This window comes from Nuphar pumila, chromosome 2 (assembly GCF_984573655.1).
Source record: "Nuphar pumila chromosome 2, dmNupPumi1.hap1.1, whole genome shotgun sequence".
Lineage (NCBI taxonomy): Eukaryota > Viridiplantae > Streptophyta > Magnoliopsida > Nymphaeales > Nymphaeaceae > Nuphar > Nuphar pumila.
The window spans coordinates 70640131-70658435 of NC_143250.1; the positions used below are offsets into that span (position 1 = coordinate 70640131).

The following is an 18305-nucleotide window of genomic DNA, read 5'->3' on the forward strand; positions in this document are numbered from 1 at the left end:
AAAGTTAAAAACGGCGAAATATCAGCAGTCACGACAGTAAAAAACTCGGGACATTTTTTGAATTTTTTCATAATTCTTGCATTTTTGGCAAAATTTCGGCAGTAAAAAATAAATTAAAAAATATAAAAAAATATTTTTTATAAGAAAATATAAATAAAACACACTTGAAAAAAAAAATCTTGAGGATTTTCATGATAAATATCTGCTAAAAATGTAAATATCGCAATATTTGTCACGATTTGAAAATCTCACAAAAATTTGCCTTTTGATATTATCGCCGGATTTTTATAAATCTCACGATATTTGTCACAGAGACCTCAATTGCAAACACAGCCTGGAACTTTTAGGAATTTCCAGAAGGGGGATATTTCAATTTTCAAAAGCCTAAAATCACCAAGGATGGCGTTTGAGACAAATTCCAGGAGTTACATTTCTCATTTTTTTTTCCACACGAAATCCCGGCATTTACAAATCCGGTGACGACGCAACTCTTGAACCGCGCTATACTTTCTAGAGAGAGACTCTTAGTCGTTGATCTTTCAGATGCACGGCTACCGTGAGATGTTTGTCCATTGACTTGTACGCATCGTAACGTGCACTTTGACGTGATTTTCAAGAACTTCAAGAGCAAAAGCGACAGGTCTCAAAAGGAGAATTCCTTTGCCAGAAATGACACCGAAGCCCCAAACTGTATAGTTGCGACGAATTTAACTGATGTGGCAGTTTCGTCATTTGCAAAAAGGTCCAAGGAAAATTTACTGTTGTCGATTTTCTTCTGTTTTTAATATTGTTTGATTCTTTTGTGAAATGACGAAAGTACCATCAAACTTGCTTTCACGTTACGACTTTCTTTAGGTCTCGGTCCTCGGGTTGGACCTGGAGTCGGGCTCAGGCAATGTTATCAGTATCGGACGATACGAATCGTATCGGAAGACTATCGATACGCTTCACCCCTGAATCGGCTATTTTTAAATAAATGCAAAAAATACTAAAAAGTAAATTATTATTTTAAAATTATTTTAATGGGTTTAACACGTGCCACGTTATGATTGACACATAATATTTTTTTCTGGCCGATACAGAACAATTCACTTGAGTATCGGTATGCCGACCGATACAGCTGATTCGGTGGCCCAACGATTCAGGGCCGATAACCAATACTGACAACATCGTCGGGGCCCCAAGATCCTACGAGCCATTGTGGGCTTTGAGCCTTTGACTAACTTAGTCAAGGCTCGAAGGGATGTTATTAAGACTCGGATCTAAGATCCAAGGGATCTCAACCTGAGATCCTCGATTTAAGGAAAGGGTTTAGTTGTAAATGGGGATTTCATATTCTCAAGTCAGAGATCCTTGTTAGGGATGTCAATGGATCGGATATATCTAATGATTGACCCGATTCTGAATCCGTTTAGTCGGATTTGGTTAAGAAAACTGAATCTAATTAGTAATTGGATTCAGATTAGGTTTAGAATTTCAGGACAGAATCCTATAAATATCCAATTGAGATAGATATCTGAATCCGGTCATATGTATTTCTTATAATTCGGTATTAGCATTTCTCCATCTGAATCCTAGTCCAAATCGGAGACCAAGCAACCAATATCCCAAGGAACGGATTTAGTGTTGGTTACATCCGACCCAAATCCAAACTGTTTAAATAGAGAGGGAATCACTAAAAGCATCGACACGTGTCCATGGATCTCCTCAGCCTCATGTATCCAGTGACAGTGGGATTCGAACTCTCCCTCCCATGTAGAGCAGATGACAATCATCCGTATCGTCTCGGATTTCCGATCCGTTGACTGGTCAAAGAAAAATAAATCGGAAAAAATAGGGCAAAGGTTTATCGTGATGTTCTCCACCGGACTCTGCCGGGCGAATTAAACCGGGAAGAATAGCGGCTTTGAGGTCCGGAAAAGCCGCTCTAAAAGAGAGGCAGCGAATATTCGCTTGCCACGTAACAATTCCTCTTTTTTTTTACTTTAAATCCATAAAAAAATCTGTCAATTTAAAAACAAAAAATGCAAAAAATAAAAAGGAGAAAAAAAGAGAGTGGCTGAACGGTCAAAAAAAGAAGAGGGAGTGAGAGAGAATAAGGGGTGAACACACTGAACAGTGCTGATGAGGGCTAATTTGGGTATTTGACTGTCAACCCGAAACCCCAACGACCGTCATCATCATCATCACTCTCTCTCTCTCTCTCTCTCTCTCTGAAAGGAGACAAAGAGGAGACGAAGACTGAAGCGTTTGGTTTCTTCGATTTTCCCCGTTTCACTGAATCCTCTTAATACGGGGTCTGTTCTTCCATGGTGAGAATTCCTCTCCTTTTCTGGTGTCCGGGATTTGTTTTCGAAGGGGGTATTCTCATTTTCTGGATATTAGTTACTGTTTTTTTTGCATAAGAGATTTCTGGTTTTGAATCTCTTTCTCCATTATGTTTCTTTTTGAGTGTTTTTTTTTATGTGAACCTATGAGTTCAATCTATCCCTTCTTCTGCTTTGGCAAAGAAAGATTTTCGGTTTGTTCTTTGTTTGTGTGATTAGTGCTGTTATGTTGTTGTCTTGAGATTACTATTTCTTATGTTGATTTGTTAGTTATTAGTGCGATTTTTATCTATGTAAGACATTTGGGAGTTCTTTTTTTTTTCTTTTTTTTTTTCTTTCATAATGAAATCTGCAATTGTTTCCGTTCCCTTTATTAGTATAAATTGTTTTTTTTTCTTGATAAAATCTTGGTTGGGTGTATTGTATGTTCCTAAAACCCTATTTTTGGGAAGTTTTGGGTCGCTGGTGTTTGTGGGATTCTGCATTTTTCTATTTATTGCGTAAATCTTGAGATTTTTTTTGGCCTTAATGTTGTATTTTTGGTTGGAAGAAAAACAAAAGAGAGTAGGAAGGAGCGGTCGTTTAGGGTTGGTTGGTACCTGATTAGGCGTATGAATCATGATATTTCAGTGTTAAGATTGTGAGGGATATGATGGTCATTTTTGGTATTGTTTGTTCTTCTTGTTGGTTGTTCTCTCTCATCTTTGGTCGTGCGATTTGGATGTGGGTGTACAGTTTTAACGACTAAAACTAGCGTAGCAAATACTGATTTTTTTTCTGGCTTTCATTATATTTGCCGGTTGTTTTAATCTTCTGTATATAAGTGATTGAGAAAGAAGAAAAGCAGGAAAGGAGGAAGGGAGAAGAAACGATCGATTAAACTATGTCAAAATACCCTTCAAGCTCAACACCGTTCCTGTTCTTTCCATTTTCTTCCTTAAGGTTCTGTTGAAATATGGTCATGAAGGCTCTGAAGGTTCCTTTTACAAGGATCTAGTAGTGGCTATTGTTCTGTGCATAAACGTTTAGTATCTGACATTTGCTTTTTCTCATTTCGGGGTTCTCGTCTTCTCTTTTTCGATTGCAATTTTCCTATGGGTGTAGATGGGGAATCTTCGAGAACCATCAGCTAGGGATGTGCTCCTCTTATGAATTTGTGAATTGGGGTTGAGTATACCATGCTATATCTGTTGTGTATTTCTGCAATTTAATCGTCATCGTGGGATGTGTTGTGTTTATTTATTTGGGAAGTTAGGTTGAATTTTACAATTCTATGCGCGTTTTATTTTTCTGCAAATTCTGTCATGTAGCTCTGATCCATGATATGAGTGATGTTTTCTAGGTTTGCAAACATGCCCTTGGTACGAATTTCCCCATCTTTAGAAAAATTTCCCATCTAGTGGTGGAGATAGGTAAAACTTTCACATCCTTCCATTAATACTCTTCATCTCCTTGTCATTAATTTTAGTTAGGATTTCCCCCTTGAAAGTTTTGGAATGAAAGAAAAAGAAAACTTTTTTTTTGTAATTACGCTCTCTAACAATGATCTTTTCTTATTCTAAATTGTCTTTCTCAAATGCTTTTGAACCCTTTCCCGTGTCAGTTTGGAACTTCCATCATTAATTTATTTTCAAGCCTTCTACCACGCTAATATATTTTTGCAATCCATTGCCATCATAAACTAATGCTAAATTTATACATGGAAATTAATAAGCATCTGTTAGAGAGTGACATGATATCAATTTGCATAGGAGCACTTTGGTAATTTGGATTTGTGCCTATGCTTGTATCATATATCATATAATCTCTATTTGATTCTGTTCCATTTAGTTCTTTAGTCTCCCTTGCTATTGTCTTAGCAGGTTGTTCTCACTTCCAAATTTAGATCTTGTTAGCCATTAGGGACTAGAACGCAGTATGGGGGATTTCTTTTGAAGACAGTTTTTAATTTTTTTTATTGAAGACATTGGATTTGATTTATTTTTGTGGACAACTTTTTCAGTGCATGGAGATTGCTTGAATTTGTTCATCATCAAGTAAATTTCTTTTGCACCATGAAGTTTGTGTTGATGTGTTCCCTTTTTGTTTTTTCTCAGGTAAAGGCTGGATGTTGCTGAGTTGAAAGGACACCAAAAAATTTGGGAGCTTGACTTGCACGAGGCTCAGTTTGCTGCATATGGCTTCAGTTGGTGTGGTTCCTACCTCAGGATTGAGAGATTCCAATGGCAATGCAATTGGTGTTGATAAATTGCCAGAGGAAATGAATGATATGAAGATAAGGGATGACAAGGTAGGTGATGTTTTTCCTGAGAATTTAAGATTGCGTGTGCTGATGCTGTTTCTTGCATTAGTGTCTTAGCTTCTGATTTTTTGATCATTGGTTTCATCTTTTAGGAAATGGAAGCAACTATGGTGGATGGTAATGGCACTGAGACAGGTCATATAATCGTTACCACCATTGGTGGTAGAAATGGCCAGCCAAAGCAGGTAATTGGGTGAATATTTAATGTAATTGAAGCACCAGCTGTCTGTTGGTTGAGTTAGTTATTCACTGTTCTACAGGAAAGAGTACTAAGTGTTTTAACATTTTATTTGTGCGCTTTATAAGTAATTTCATGGCTTATCCTGTGTTTTCTTCTTACAGACAATAAGCTATATGGCTGAGCGTGTTGTAGGAAATGGATCATTTGGAATTGTATTCCAAGTAAGTTAAAGGCCATATTTATCATTTTTATCTTTATTTTACTTTGCAGAATGTAATTTATTTGGGCTGTTTGGTATCCATTAAGAAAGCGGGGCAAGGATAATGTTCTGAAGCTATTATTTTTTGTTATGTTACAGGCTAAGTGCCTAGAGACAGGTGAAACTGTAGCAATAAAAAAAGTTCTTCAGGACAAGAGGTACAAGAATCGTGAGCTACAGACCATGCGCCTATTGGATCATCCAAATGTCGTTTCCCTGAAGCATTGTTTCTTGTCAACAACGGAGAAGGATGAACTTTACCTAAACTTGGTTCTTGAATATGTACCTGAGACTGTTCATCGAGTAGTGAAACATTACAACAGGATGAACCAACGAATGCCTCTGATATATGTGAAACTTTACACATACCAGGTATAAGTTAATTCATCTATATATTTTGTTTTAAAGTGAACATACCTGAATGATTCCATAATCTCTACACTCCACCTAACCTATGCAACAGTTGTTTCACTTTCATCTTTAATGGTGGATAGGATGAAAGTTTTTGTCTTGTATCTCTAATAGCAAAATAGAATCAATTCCTTATAAATATGTTATAAATGCATTTAGAAACATCTTCAGTGTTATTTCTTGTATAGCTGAGATGCATATGCTTAGATGGATGTGTGGAAATACAATAAAAGATAAGATTCGAAACGGGGAGATACGTAAGAAGGTAGGCGTTGCATCCATTGAAAATAAGATGAGAGAGAATCGTTTACGGTGGTTTGGACATATTCGGCGAAGGCCTAATGATGCTCCAGTTAGAAGGATGGAGAAATGTGATAATATATTAATTAAAAGAGGTCGGGGTAGGCCTAAGAAGACTTGGATGAAGATGATAAGAAAGGATATGAATGCTTTGAACCTCACCGAGGACATGGCATTGGATAGAAATGATTGGAGGAGAAGGATTCATGTGGAAGACCCGAAATGATTTTCTTTTTTGGTTCATATCGCCGAGCCCATTTTTTTTTGGGATAAAGGCGTAGTTGTTTAGTTATACACTGCCGGTCCCAAGCCTGGATAAAGGAGGAGGGTTGCGGTAGGTCTGTGACAGCTAGCATAAAAACTTTGTCATACCCTATGAATATGAACCAATATGAGAATTTCGTTGGGGCGTTCCCTACTGAGCGACGCGCTGTACTCTATAGGCTCGGAGGCAGTAATAAATGGGCAAGGGTTGCTAGGTCGTCTCCCGGAAGCGACGCGTCACACCGGCGCCCGGGTGTGGTGTCAAATAGGCAATGGTTCCCTCACTTTGTTGGACGGGTGGGGGTAAAGAAGTTAGTCCAAGACCATAAAATTAGGTTAGCCACTTGGAACATAGGGTCTTTAACTGGTAAGTTGGTAGAGTTAGTAGATGTTATGTGTAGGAGAAAGATTGATATTTTATGTCTACAAGAGACCAAATGGGTAGGTGAGAAAGCAAAAGTGATAGAACCTTGGGGATATAAGATTTGGTATACAGGAATAAATAAGAATAGGAATGGAGTAGGGATTGTTATGAGTCGGGAGTTTATAGATAATGTAGTTGATGTCCGTAGGAAGGGTGATATGATTTTACTTATTAAATTAGTATTAGGTACGAATATTATTAATATTATTAGTGTTTATGCACCTCAAGTAGGTTTAGATGATTCCACTAAGCGTCAATTTTGGGAAGATTTAGATGGAGTGGTACAAGGGATATCTTATGAAGAAAGGCTTTTCATCGACGGTGACCTTAATGGGCATGTAGGCATTAGTAGGGATGGATTTGAGAGTATCCATGGTGGCTATGGTATAGGAGAAAGAAACGATAGTGTGTAATGAAAAGAGGCGGAAGCACCAATAGAGCAAATGTCACTCTTAAAGAGTGACCACTAAAGCCAAGAACACAAACACCAAATGTGCACACACAAAAACTCTCAAATATGGAAATGACTTAAAGTCATAAGTTGGATATTATTGAAGAAGAGAAGAGAGAGGGATATAAACCCATACATTTAAGAGGGGAAGACCTCCTCTATTTATAGAGGAGGGAAGCACTAAAGGAACCACAAGGGGGGGGCTCCCTTGTAGTCGTTGGGAGCCCCAACGGTCAGAAATCTGACCGTTGGGGCCCCAACGACTACAAGTGTGGGGCCCCCTTGTGGTCATTTCAAAAAAGGAAAAAGAAAGGAAAAAAGAAAAGGAAAAAGGGAAAAAGAGAAAAAATAAAAAAGAGAAAAATACATAAGTGGTTTTACAAGAATACCCCTATCGGGTATTTATCTAAATGAGAAATAATATATATATACATATATGTATATACATATACTTATATATATACGGATGTATATATATATATATACAAGTATATATATATATATATATATATATATATATATATATATATATATATATATATTTTAACACGCCCCCTCAAACTTTACGGGGAGAAGACCGAAAGTTTGCTAAGGAGGAACATAAATCGTGGAGTTGGAAGCGCTTTGGTGAAGAAGTCAGCCAGCTGATATTCTGAAGTAACATATGGTAACGAAATAGTCCCTCTGAGATATTCGTCTCGAACATAATGGCAATCCATCTCGATATGCTTTGTCCGTTCATGAAAGGTGTGATTGCTGGCAATGTATATCGCACTTTTGTTGTCACAGCAGAGCTTGGTAGGAGTGGAAATGAGAACGCCCATGTCGGCAAGGAGACTTCTGAGCCATACGATTTCCATAGTTGTCATCGCCATAGCCCGATACTCAGCTTCAGTAGATGATAAGGAGACTTTCTGCTGCTTCTTACATCTCTACGAGATGAGAGATTCTCCTAAAAAAATACAAAGACCCGTAATTGAGATACGATCATTAGGATTGCCTCCCCAGTCAGCATCAGTAAAAGCAGTCAATTCAAGAGATGAAGAAGAGGATAAGAAGAGTCCCTTTGAGATGGTATTTTTTATATATCGCACAATTCTCATTACGGCCGCCATATGAACTGTGGTAGGTGCGTGCTTAAACTGGCTTGCTGCATGAACCGCATGAGCTATGTCAGGACGGGTGATGGATAGATAAGTGAGGGATCCAATTAATTGACGGTAGGGAGTTGGATCTTCAAGAAGAACACCATCTTCAAGTCTAAGTTTTGCATTGATAACTTCTGGAGTCTCAACTTTCTTTTCGTCAGATATTCCTGATTTGGTATAAATTTCAGCAGCTAACTTCATCTGAGATAAGATGTATCCACGTTCGGAATAAGCCACTTCAATACCTAAGAAATATCGTAAATAACCAAGGTCAGACATATCAAAGGTATCTTTTAGCATAGACTTAACATCATTTACTCCCTTTTTGTCATTCCCAGTGATGATCATATCATCAACATACAACAGAAGCATAATAATGGAGTCACCTGTTATCTTCACAAAAAGAGCAGTGTCAGTATAACAAGAAGAAACACCTAAATTTATTAATACGTTACTAAACCTATCATACCAAGCTTTAGGTGCTTGCTTAAGACCATATAAAGCCTTTTTTAATTTCAAAATTTTTCCATTTAAATCCATACCTGGAGGTGGTTCCATATACACTTCTTCATTTAAATTACCATTCAAAAAGGCATTTTTAACATCAAGTTGAAAAATTGGCTATTTTTTAACTGCGGCTATAGCAATAAGAGCTCGAACACTAGTCATTCGAGCAACGGGGGCAAAGGTTTCATCATAATCTACCCCATACTCTTGGGCATATCCTTTGGCTACCAACCTAGCCTTATATCTTTACAATGAACCATCACTCTTAGTTTTCACTTTAAAAACCCATCTACATCCAATGGGTTTCTTGCCATTGGGAGGATCAATGATTTCCCAAGTTTGTGCCTTTTTGAGGGCATTAAGTTCAAGTTGCATAGCATCATTCCAATGAGCATATTGCTTAGCATCATTGTAATGAGATGGTTCATGAAAAGAGTGAAGAGCAAGAAGACATGCTCGAAAATTAGGCGAAAAAGAATCATAAGAAACAAACCTATTTGGTATTTTAGAAATTCGATTTGACCTTCTTTGAGAAGTCTCTTCGATGGACTCATTTTGGGAAAATCTTTCAAGGGCACAAGGAGGATTCCTTTCATTCCTTCTAGAGTAGACTTGTATTTGTCTTGAACCATTTTCTTCTAAGTTTTGATCATCGCTTGGATGTTCAACAAGATCTTCACCAAGGAATTCATTAGGATCAATATGATCATCTTTAGGCAATAAGTCAAATAAGAATGAATAATCGATATTTTCATTTGGTTGGGGCGAAAAACCACTTTCCTCTTCAAGGAATGTGACATCTTTAGAAATATAAAGCTTGTTTTTAAGTATGTCAAAACATCGATATCCTTTTTGTTTTTCGCCATATCCCAAAAAAATGCATTCAATAGCCCTAGGGGAGAGTTTATCATTCTTGTGGGTTAAAACAAAGCATTTGCATCCAAAAATTCTTAGTCTTTTATAATCGGGAGACATGTTGTAAAGTTTTTCAAAAGGAGAAAGATTTTTCAAGGAGGACGAAGGAGTTCTATTGATAAGATACGCAGAGGTTAGAACCGCCTCGGCCCAGAAAGATTTTGGAATGTTTCTTGAGATCAATAACGTTCTTGTAGTCTCTATTATGTGCCTATGCTTTCTTTCCGCAAGGCCATTTTGTTGTGGAGTGTTGGGGCAAGAACGTTGGTGAAGAATTCCATTTTCTTTCAAATAGGTTTGAAAATCATTGGACATATATTCGCCTCCCGAATCGGATCTAAGAATAGATAGATTTCCCAAAAATTGGTTTTTGACCATTGCATGAAATTCTTTAAAGAAGGAAAAAACTTCGGATTTACGACTTAGGAAGTAAATCCATGTGAATCGAGTAAAATCATCAATAAATATCACGTAATACGAAAAACCACCTTTAGACAAAATAGGGGAAGGTCCCCACACATCGGAATGAATAAGTTCAAATGGCCGAGTGGTAAAGTAACTTCTTTGAGGAAATGGAATAGCTTTAGATTTCCCAAAAATGCAATCTTTACAAGTCATGTGATTGCCTTTACAAGTATTGTTCAAAAACGGAAAAAGAGACATTTTTACAAAATTTGGATGGCCAAGTCTCTCATGCCATATTCCAATACTTTTGTCCTTGACAAGATTACATGATGGCTTAGATGGAAGAGTCAAAAAATCCATAAAATAGAGGTCACCCCTTCTATGGCCTTGCCCAATCAGCTTCCCTGACTGGAGATCCTGCATGGTGCAATCCTTGGGTGAGAAAGAGACTTGGCATCCATGATTGGTAATTTGAGATACGGAAAAAAGGTTTAAATTTATTTTAGGAACGATTCTTACTTTAGGAACAAAAAAGTTTTTAAAATTAAGAGATCCAATACTTTCAATTTTTAATGATGTACCATCGGCGGTTGAAACACAAGAAGATATAGGTTCAGAAAAAACGTTTGAAAGAAAATTTTTATGAGATGTCATATGAAAAGAAGCACCGGAATCTAGAATCCACATACCTGGAGGAGATGAAGAGTAGGCAATGGCGGCCCCGGATGTTGAAGGAGAAGCCTTGAGTAGATGTTGGAGAGCTTCGGAGATGTGATTTAGAGTTTCTTTGATATCTCCTTCTTTTGTGCAATCTTCCTTCTTTGGAGAATCTTCTCCAACGGCAGCAACTTTTCCTTTAAGCTTTGGGCAAACCGGTCTTATGTGCCCCGGTTCATTACAATAATGGCATATAATCCCCTTTCTAGGTCCATAGTTATTTTTGCTAAAGTGGGGAGGTCTATATGCTTTAACATTAGATCCGGGCCTAGTAACGACCAAAACATCATCACTCTTAATGCTCAAACCAAGCCGAGTTTCTTCTTGACATATCTCGGCAAGGGCGTCTTCAATAGGTAGGGCTTTGCTTCTATGGAGAAGAGATGCCCTTGTTCAAATTCCGGGCGAAGACCATGAAGGAATTGAAAAAAGTGCTCCTTTTCAATTTGTTCCCTTCTTAGCTCAATATCTTGAGGAGCAACCCACTTAGGCTCAAGAAGAGCAAGCTCATCCCAAAGGGGGGTTAGAGAGCTAAAATAATCCCGGACACTCATGTCCATTTGTTTGGTAGAACGGATTTTCTCTTGACAAAAAAATTGCCGAGCAAGATCCTTTTGGGTATACATACCCTTAAGGAAAAACCAAGCCTCATTGGCCCTTCTAAATTTGGCAATATTAGCACAATTTTTAAGATCTACATTGTTCATGAACCATGCCAAAATTTTGGCATGGTTACTTTCCCAATCCTCAATTTTGGATTGATGTTCATTAATGGCTTTGATGCGCTCATCGCCATCTAAAGCCTTCTCAATCTCGTTTTCCATTTTGGTGAGAACAAGAGAGGGTTCGGGAGTAGTTCCCATAACAAAACCCCAAAGTTTCTTACCTCTTAGGTGATTTTCCATCGCGGAGGCCCACATGAGGTAGTTGGACCCATTTAGCTTAAAAGAAAGCTCCACTTTAGAGTCACGTTCCATCGGCACCAACTATTCTTCTCTTCTTCAAAAAACTTTGAGAGGCACGCGTTCCAAGATGATAAAAGAGAAGCCCAATCACCAACCGAGCTCTGATACCATGTAATGAAAAGAGGCGGAAGCACCAATAGAGCAAATGTCACTCTTAAAGAGTGACCACTAAAGCCAAGAACACAAACACCAAATGTGCACACACAAAAACTCTCAAATATGGAAATGACTTAAAGTCATAAGTTGGATATTATTGAAGAAGAGAAGAGAGAGGGGTATAAACCCATACATTTAAGAGGGGAAGACCTCCTCTATTTATAGAGGAGGGAAGCACTAAAGGAACCACAAGGGGGGGGGCTCCCTTGTAGTCGTTGGGAGCCCCAACGGTCAGAAATCTGACCGTTGGGGCCCCAACGACTACAAGTGTGGGGCCCCCTTGTGGTCATTTCAAAAAAGGAAAAATAAAGGAAAAAAGAAAAGGAAAAAGGGAAAAAGAGAAAAAATAAAAAAGAGAAAAATACATAAGTGGTTTTACAAGAATACCCCTATCGGGTATTTATCTAAATGAGAAATAATATATATATACATATATGTATATACATATACTTATATATATATACGGATGTATATATATATAAGTATATATATATATATATATATATTAACATAGTGGAGAAAGGATTTTAGATTTTGGTTTGTCCTATGATATGATCTTAGCAAACACTTGGTTTAGGAAGAGGGAGTCTCACCTAGTAACATTTAAAAGTGGGGTTAATACGAGTCAGATAGATTTTTTCCTACTTAGAAAGAGAGATAGGGGTTGTTGCATCGATTGTAAGGTTATACCGGGAGAAAGTGTAGTTACACAACATAGAGTCTTAATTTTAGATCTTAGAATTAGACAATGCCGCAAAAGGGATAGACATAGGATAGATCCTAGAATTAAGTGGTGGGCACTGAAAGGAGCTAAACAAGGAATGTTTGTAGAGCGGGTAGTTAAGGAAGTTGATTGGTGTCTCGAGGAGGATTCAGAATCTATGTGGAATAAGATAGCGGGTGGCATGAGAAAGGTGGCTAAGGAGGTATTGGGTGAGTCTAAAGGCGGTGCACCGCTAGGTAAGGATACATCGTGGTGGAACAAGGATGTCAAATTAGCTATTAAGGTTAAAAGAGAGTGTTATAGAAATCTAAGTAAAAGTCGTGATAATGAGAATTTGGAGAAGTATATGATAGCAAAGAAGGAAGCTAAAAAAGTAGTTCGGAACGCGAGGGATAAGGTATATAAGGAGGTTTATGACAAGTTGGATACCAAAGAGGGTGAGAAGAATATTTATAGGATTGCAAAAATGAGAGATAGGAAATCGAGGGATCTGGGTATGGTTAGATGTATCAAAGATGAAACGCAAAGGGTTTTAGTCAAAGATGAGGAGATTAAGGAGAGATAGAAAGATTATTTTGATAAGCTATTTAATGAAAGTCATGTTCAGGATCTTGGAGACTTTTTCATTCCTTTTCATGAGATGAATCGTGACTTCATGCACAAGATTCAAAAGAAAGAAATTGTAGAGGCTTTGAAGAAAATGAAATCAAGAAGGGCAGTTGGCCCAGATGGTATACCTATCGAGGCTTGTAAATGCTTGGGAGAGAAAGGTTTAGAATGATTACCAAATCTTTTTAACAAGATTTGGCGGACAAATAAGATGACTAATGAGTGGAGGAGGAGTACTTTGGTGCCTCTATATAAGAATAAGGGTGATATACAAGATTGCACAAACTATCGTGGTATAAAACTCATGAGTCATACTATGAAACTTTGGGAGATGGTGATTGAGTCTAGGTTGAGGAAGATTGTCATGATATCGGAGAATCAATTTGGTTTTATGCCTGGAAGATCTACTATGGAAGCTATACATCTTCTTAGACAACTTATTGAGAGAAATAGAGAGAGGAACAAAGATTTGCATATGGTTTTTATTGATTTGGAGAAGGCTTACGATAGAGTACCTAGGGACGTTCTCTGGTGGACAATGATGAAGAAAAGTGTTTCTCTCAAGTACATTAGTATAATTAAAGATATGTATGAAGGAGTAGTAACCAATGTCCGCACTTGTGGAGGGGTGACAACCAATTTTCCTATAACGGTCGGGTTACATCAAGGATCTGCTTTAAGCCCTTTCCTATTTGCTATAGTGATGGATGAGCTTACGAGATCAATTCATGAAAATGTGCTGTGGTGTATGTTGTTTGCTGATGATATTGTTTTGATTGATGAGTCTAGAGCTGGGGTTAATGCTAAGTTAGAATTATGGAGACAGACATTGGAAGCAAGAGGTTTTAAGTTGAGTAAGAGTAAGACAGAATACATGGAATGTTGATTTAGTAAGCAACAAAATAGAGATGAGAGTGTAGTGAAGCTTGGTGAGCAAGAAATACCGGTGGATGATTCTTTCAAATATTTGGGATCTATCATTCAAAAGTATGGAGAAATTGATGGAGATGTAAATCATAGGATAAAGTTTGGGTGGATGAAATGGAAGAGTGCAACTGGAGTGTTGTGCGATCGTAGAATGCCATTGCGGTTGAAGGGAATGTTTTATAGGACGACTATTAGGCCCACTTTACTATATGGTACGGAATGTTGGGCTGCCAAGAGACATCATATTCAAAAAATGAGTGTAGCTGAGATGCGTATGCTGAGATGGATGTGTGGAAATACAATAAAAGATAAGATTCAGAACGAAGAGATACGTAAGAAGGTAGGCGTTGCACCCATTGAAAATAAGATGAGAGAGAATCGTTTACGGTGGTTTGGACATATTCGACGAAGGCCTAATGATGCTCCAGTTAGAAGAATGGAGAAATGGGAAAATATATTAGTTAAAAGAGGTCGGGGTAGGCCTAGGAAGACATGGATGGAGGTGATAGGAAAGGATATGAATGCTTTGAACCTCACCGAGGACATGGCATTGGATAGAAATGAATGGAGGAGAAGGATTCATGTGGAAGACCCAGAATGATTTTCTTTGTTGGTTCATATCGCCGACCCCAATTGTTTTGGGATGAAGGCGTAGTTGTTGTTGTTGTTTGTTGTTGTATGAAGGCGTAGTTGTTGTTCAGTGTTATTTCTTATGTTTATCGTGTTTGTCATTACCCTTAATTTTTTCCCACCTCATTAGTTTTCCTATTTCTCATCTTATATTAGCTGTTTCCACTTTCTAACGCTTGTTGGATATGTGAATTTTCTGGATGGGTTTTGGTTTATGAGTTAGCCTACCCACCTTCACCCCTGGATGGGGGACACTTCCTTGACCCCCCGTATTGGTCGCTCAGTTGTGGGACGGATGCCTTTTCATGTTTGGTGGTCAATGTTATGTTTGCTCTCTCTCTGCATCACTTTTGGTTTGCGAGGTATTTCATGCTTGGTGGTCAATGTTATGCTCTCTCTCTCTCTCTCTTGCTCTTCCTAAAAGATAAAATCTTTGTGAAATAAAGAGTAGGTAACTGTAATGCAAAATGAATATAATTCTCTTTTTCTTTTCCTCTTTTTATATCCTCTTTCTCCATTGTGTTTCTCATTTGATTATACTTGATTACGATTAAAATCTCAAGTTCTGAACACATTATAAATAAGAACAAATTGGAAAAGTAAAGGATGACTTTTTCTTAAAAATGTTATATGATATTCTGGTAAGATAGCAAAAATATGTATATCTTTCGTGACTTTCTTGTTTTCTTATTTTTAATGATATGACACCTTGAAAAGCTGTTGAATATACACAATATTTTGTGCTTCTTATATGATATGTGACAAGCAAAAAACTTACCGAGACAAACACTTGGATTGCAACTTATTCAGGCATTCTTTTCAGTTTTTTTAATTTTTAGCAGAGAAGCTAAATATGAAACTGATGATGGTTTTGTGTTGATCATGGAGCAGATCTGTCGGGCACTGGCCTATATTCATGGCAGCCTTGGAGTGTGCCATAGAGACATTAAGCCACAAAATCTTTTGGTACGTGTTTCTGCAACTGTAGTTAGCTGAGTGCTGAGACTTACTCTTGATGATTTAAGCACCTCCGTGTTTTTTGTCTCCTCTTTATTTGTTCAAAATGAAGGGATGAGTGGTTAAGTGCGATGGTTGGATTAGCTAAAAAAAGATGCTGTATATTAGCCCTGGGGTCTATGGTTTGACCTCACTGCTTTGCTAGCTTGACATAAAAATATGAAAAGTATTCCGACTTGAGTTACATGAAAAATCAACACTCAAGAAGGATCAGATCATCTCACTTGTAATTTATATTCTTGAAGAATAAGATTTATGTTATCATCCAAGATTTTTGCACTCTTTGAAATTTGGACTCTTCATTGGTCTCTGATATAGCCAGGGATAGAAGTCTGCAGTTTGAAGAATGATTTTCATTCAAAAGTTTTATGATTACAGTTAATTTATTTATTTTTTATTCTTGGGACATTTTGCCTTTAAAATGTTCATACTTTCAATCTCAAGTTGTTCCACTCTTCCAGATACTAATCTTTTCCTTATGGTGTCATTTAACAGGTAAATCCGCACACTCACCAACTTAAATTATGTGATTTTGGAAGTGCAAAAGTATTGGTGAGTCATTTACTTTTTGGCTCAGGTTTCCTGCAATAGTGGATCTTGGAAATGTTGATTGATAATTTTCTTTGTTTATGCTATCTACAGGTGAAAGGTGAGCCAAATATATCATACATCTGTTCTAGATATTACCGGGCTCCTGAACTCATATTTGGAGCAACCGAGTATACTACAGCTATTGACATTTGGTCCACTGGCTGTGTGCTTGCTGAACTGCTTCTTGGGCAGGTAACTATGTTTTGCCAAGCTAGAAGAATTGAATTTTTGAAATTCACTTGTGAAGAATACCTGTTATTGCGTTTTACAAAACTTGTCATTAACTGATTGTTGAACTGGTTTGCTTTTACTTCAGCCTCTCTTTCCGGGTGAGAGTGCAGTCGATCAGCTTGTGGAAATAATTAAGGTGATTAACTTGTCTGCTCTAGTATTTAAGGCATTCCATGAAAGTTTTCAAAGGATGCAATTTTAAAAATAACCTGTCTAGGTGTTAAATTTTCTCCTATATATTCTTTTTAGAGTATCTTACATGGCTAGTCATGACGTGCAGGTACTAGGTACACCTACTAGGGAGGAGATTAAATGCATGAATCCCAACTATACAGAATTCAAATTCCCACAAATTAAGGCCCATCCGTGGCATAAGGTAGTATGCTGCTACTTAATATTTCTATTCATTCTAATGTCCTTGTTCAGTCATTTGAGTGCTTGCATTTTCTATTGTTAGATATTCTACAAGCGCATGCCACCTGAGGCTGTGGATCTTGTCTCCAGACTCCTTCAGTACTCTCCGAATCTTCGTTGCACTGCTGTAAGTTATTTATAGCACCAATCTGAGAACTACTTTTATCATTTCTTTTAGAGTTAGTATTTTCAAGCTGATTTATGACTAAATGCAGTTGGAGGCACTTATTCATCCATTTTTCGATGATCTACGGGATCCAAATACTCGTCTTCCAAATGGGCGACCACTGCCTCCACTTTTCAACTTCAAGCCTCAAGGTATTCTTGTCGTGGACATGATAATGATGTTCATGATATTGTTTCTGTTCTTATTTGACGTGTTAATTACTCTGATGATGATGTGATGATGTGGCAGAACTGAAAGGGGTGACATTGGAGATGTTAGTAAAGCTGATCCCTGAACATGCTAGAAAGCAGTGCCTATTCCTTGGATTGTGATTTTGGGTTGTGTGACTACTGGTGGATGCTCCAAGGAAGTCAGCTAGTGAGATGCTCGGGCAGTCTTTGTGCAGGATGTGGTGGCCAGCCAGTGAACTGCCATTATATGTTAACACCTTTCTCTTGGTTTTCTCTTTCTTGTTGCTTTCTTGTCAAGGCTGAGCGAAATTGGCCGGCTAACCCTTGTTAAGGAAAGTAGAATGTGGGTCTTTTCACCCTTGTTTAACAGACAACAGCCTGTAACAGTACATGAAACACGAAATTGGCCTTCTAGGTAATTTATTTTATGGAAACGGCTTTCATCTTGTAGAGGTTAAGCTGTAAGGTAATGTGATTACCTTCTTTTTCCTGAGTACTAATCTTTTTCCTGTGTTTGCAGAGAGAGAGAGAGAGAGAGTTCTGATTAATTGAACGGCTCTAAATTATGACCAGGTATCTATAATCGAAAATACTCAATGGTAGTAAGATTGAAAATAATTCAATTGGATTTCATGATTGGGGTTGATAAAGTTGATCTCTGATTTGGAAATGGTGGGAGTCACTTTTATGAACATTACTATGCATTTAAGTTGCACCGTTTACATAACTCAACAAGCCACAAGTCCGGTCTTTTTGCTTTTGAGATAATGAAGTGATTTAGTGCGTTGGTTTAGTGGTGCTCTAACTTTATGGTCCCTTATGTTTTGTTGGTTGTCTGTACATTGCCTTGTGATGGCCAGCCCCTACAACTGCATTGGAAATCATACATGTTGATTACTTTGGTAGATTACACATGGATTAGACGTCTAATTTGTCTGTGGTACTACTGAAGCTGAATCTTATTCACATCTTGCAAGGCATTCCTGTCAAATTTTGTAATCGGGTAGCTCTTTATAATTGGAATATGTTAACTTCGTTGAGGAGCTTTGGAGTTGAAACCATAATGAGTTCTA

General features: G+C 37.7%; 1 protein-coding gene across 2 annotated transcripts; it reads left to right on the plus strand.

Moving 5' to 3' along the window:
* The first annotated feature begins 2100 nt into the window (after window positions 1-2100).
* LOC149845726 (shaggy-related protein kinase alpha) lies at window positions 2101-17732 on the plus strand. 2 transcript variants are annotated; one of them, XM_089995947.1, is made up of 13 exons: window positions 2101-2312; window positions 4424-4617; window positions 4722-4814; window positions 4972-5031; window positions 5169-5441; window positions 15514-15588; window positions 16135-16191; window positions 16282-16422; window positions 16547-16597; window positions 16742-16837; window positions 16919-17002; window positions 17091-17193; window positions 17291-17732. In XM_089995947.1, the coding sequence occupies exons 2-13, from the start codon at window positions 4504-4506 to the stop codon at window positions 17371-17373; spliced, it is 1230 nt and encodes a 409-aa protein (XP_089852073.1). In that variant the 5' UTR covers window positions 2101-2312; window positions 4424-4503; the 3' UTR covers window positions 17374-17732. The 2 variants fall into 2 exon arrangements, with proteins under 2 accessions (XP_089852073.1, XP_089852074.1); XM_089995948.1 differs by having other exon boundaries at window positions 2312-2361.
* The last annotated feature ends 573 nt before the right edge of the window (window positions 17733-18305 follow it).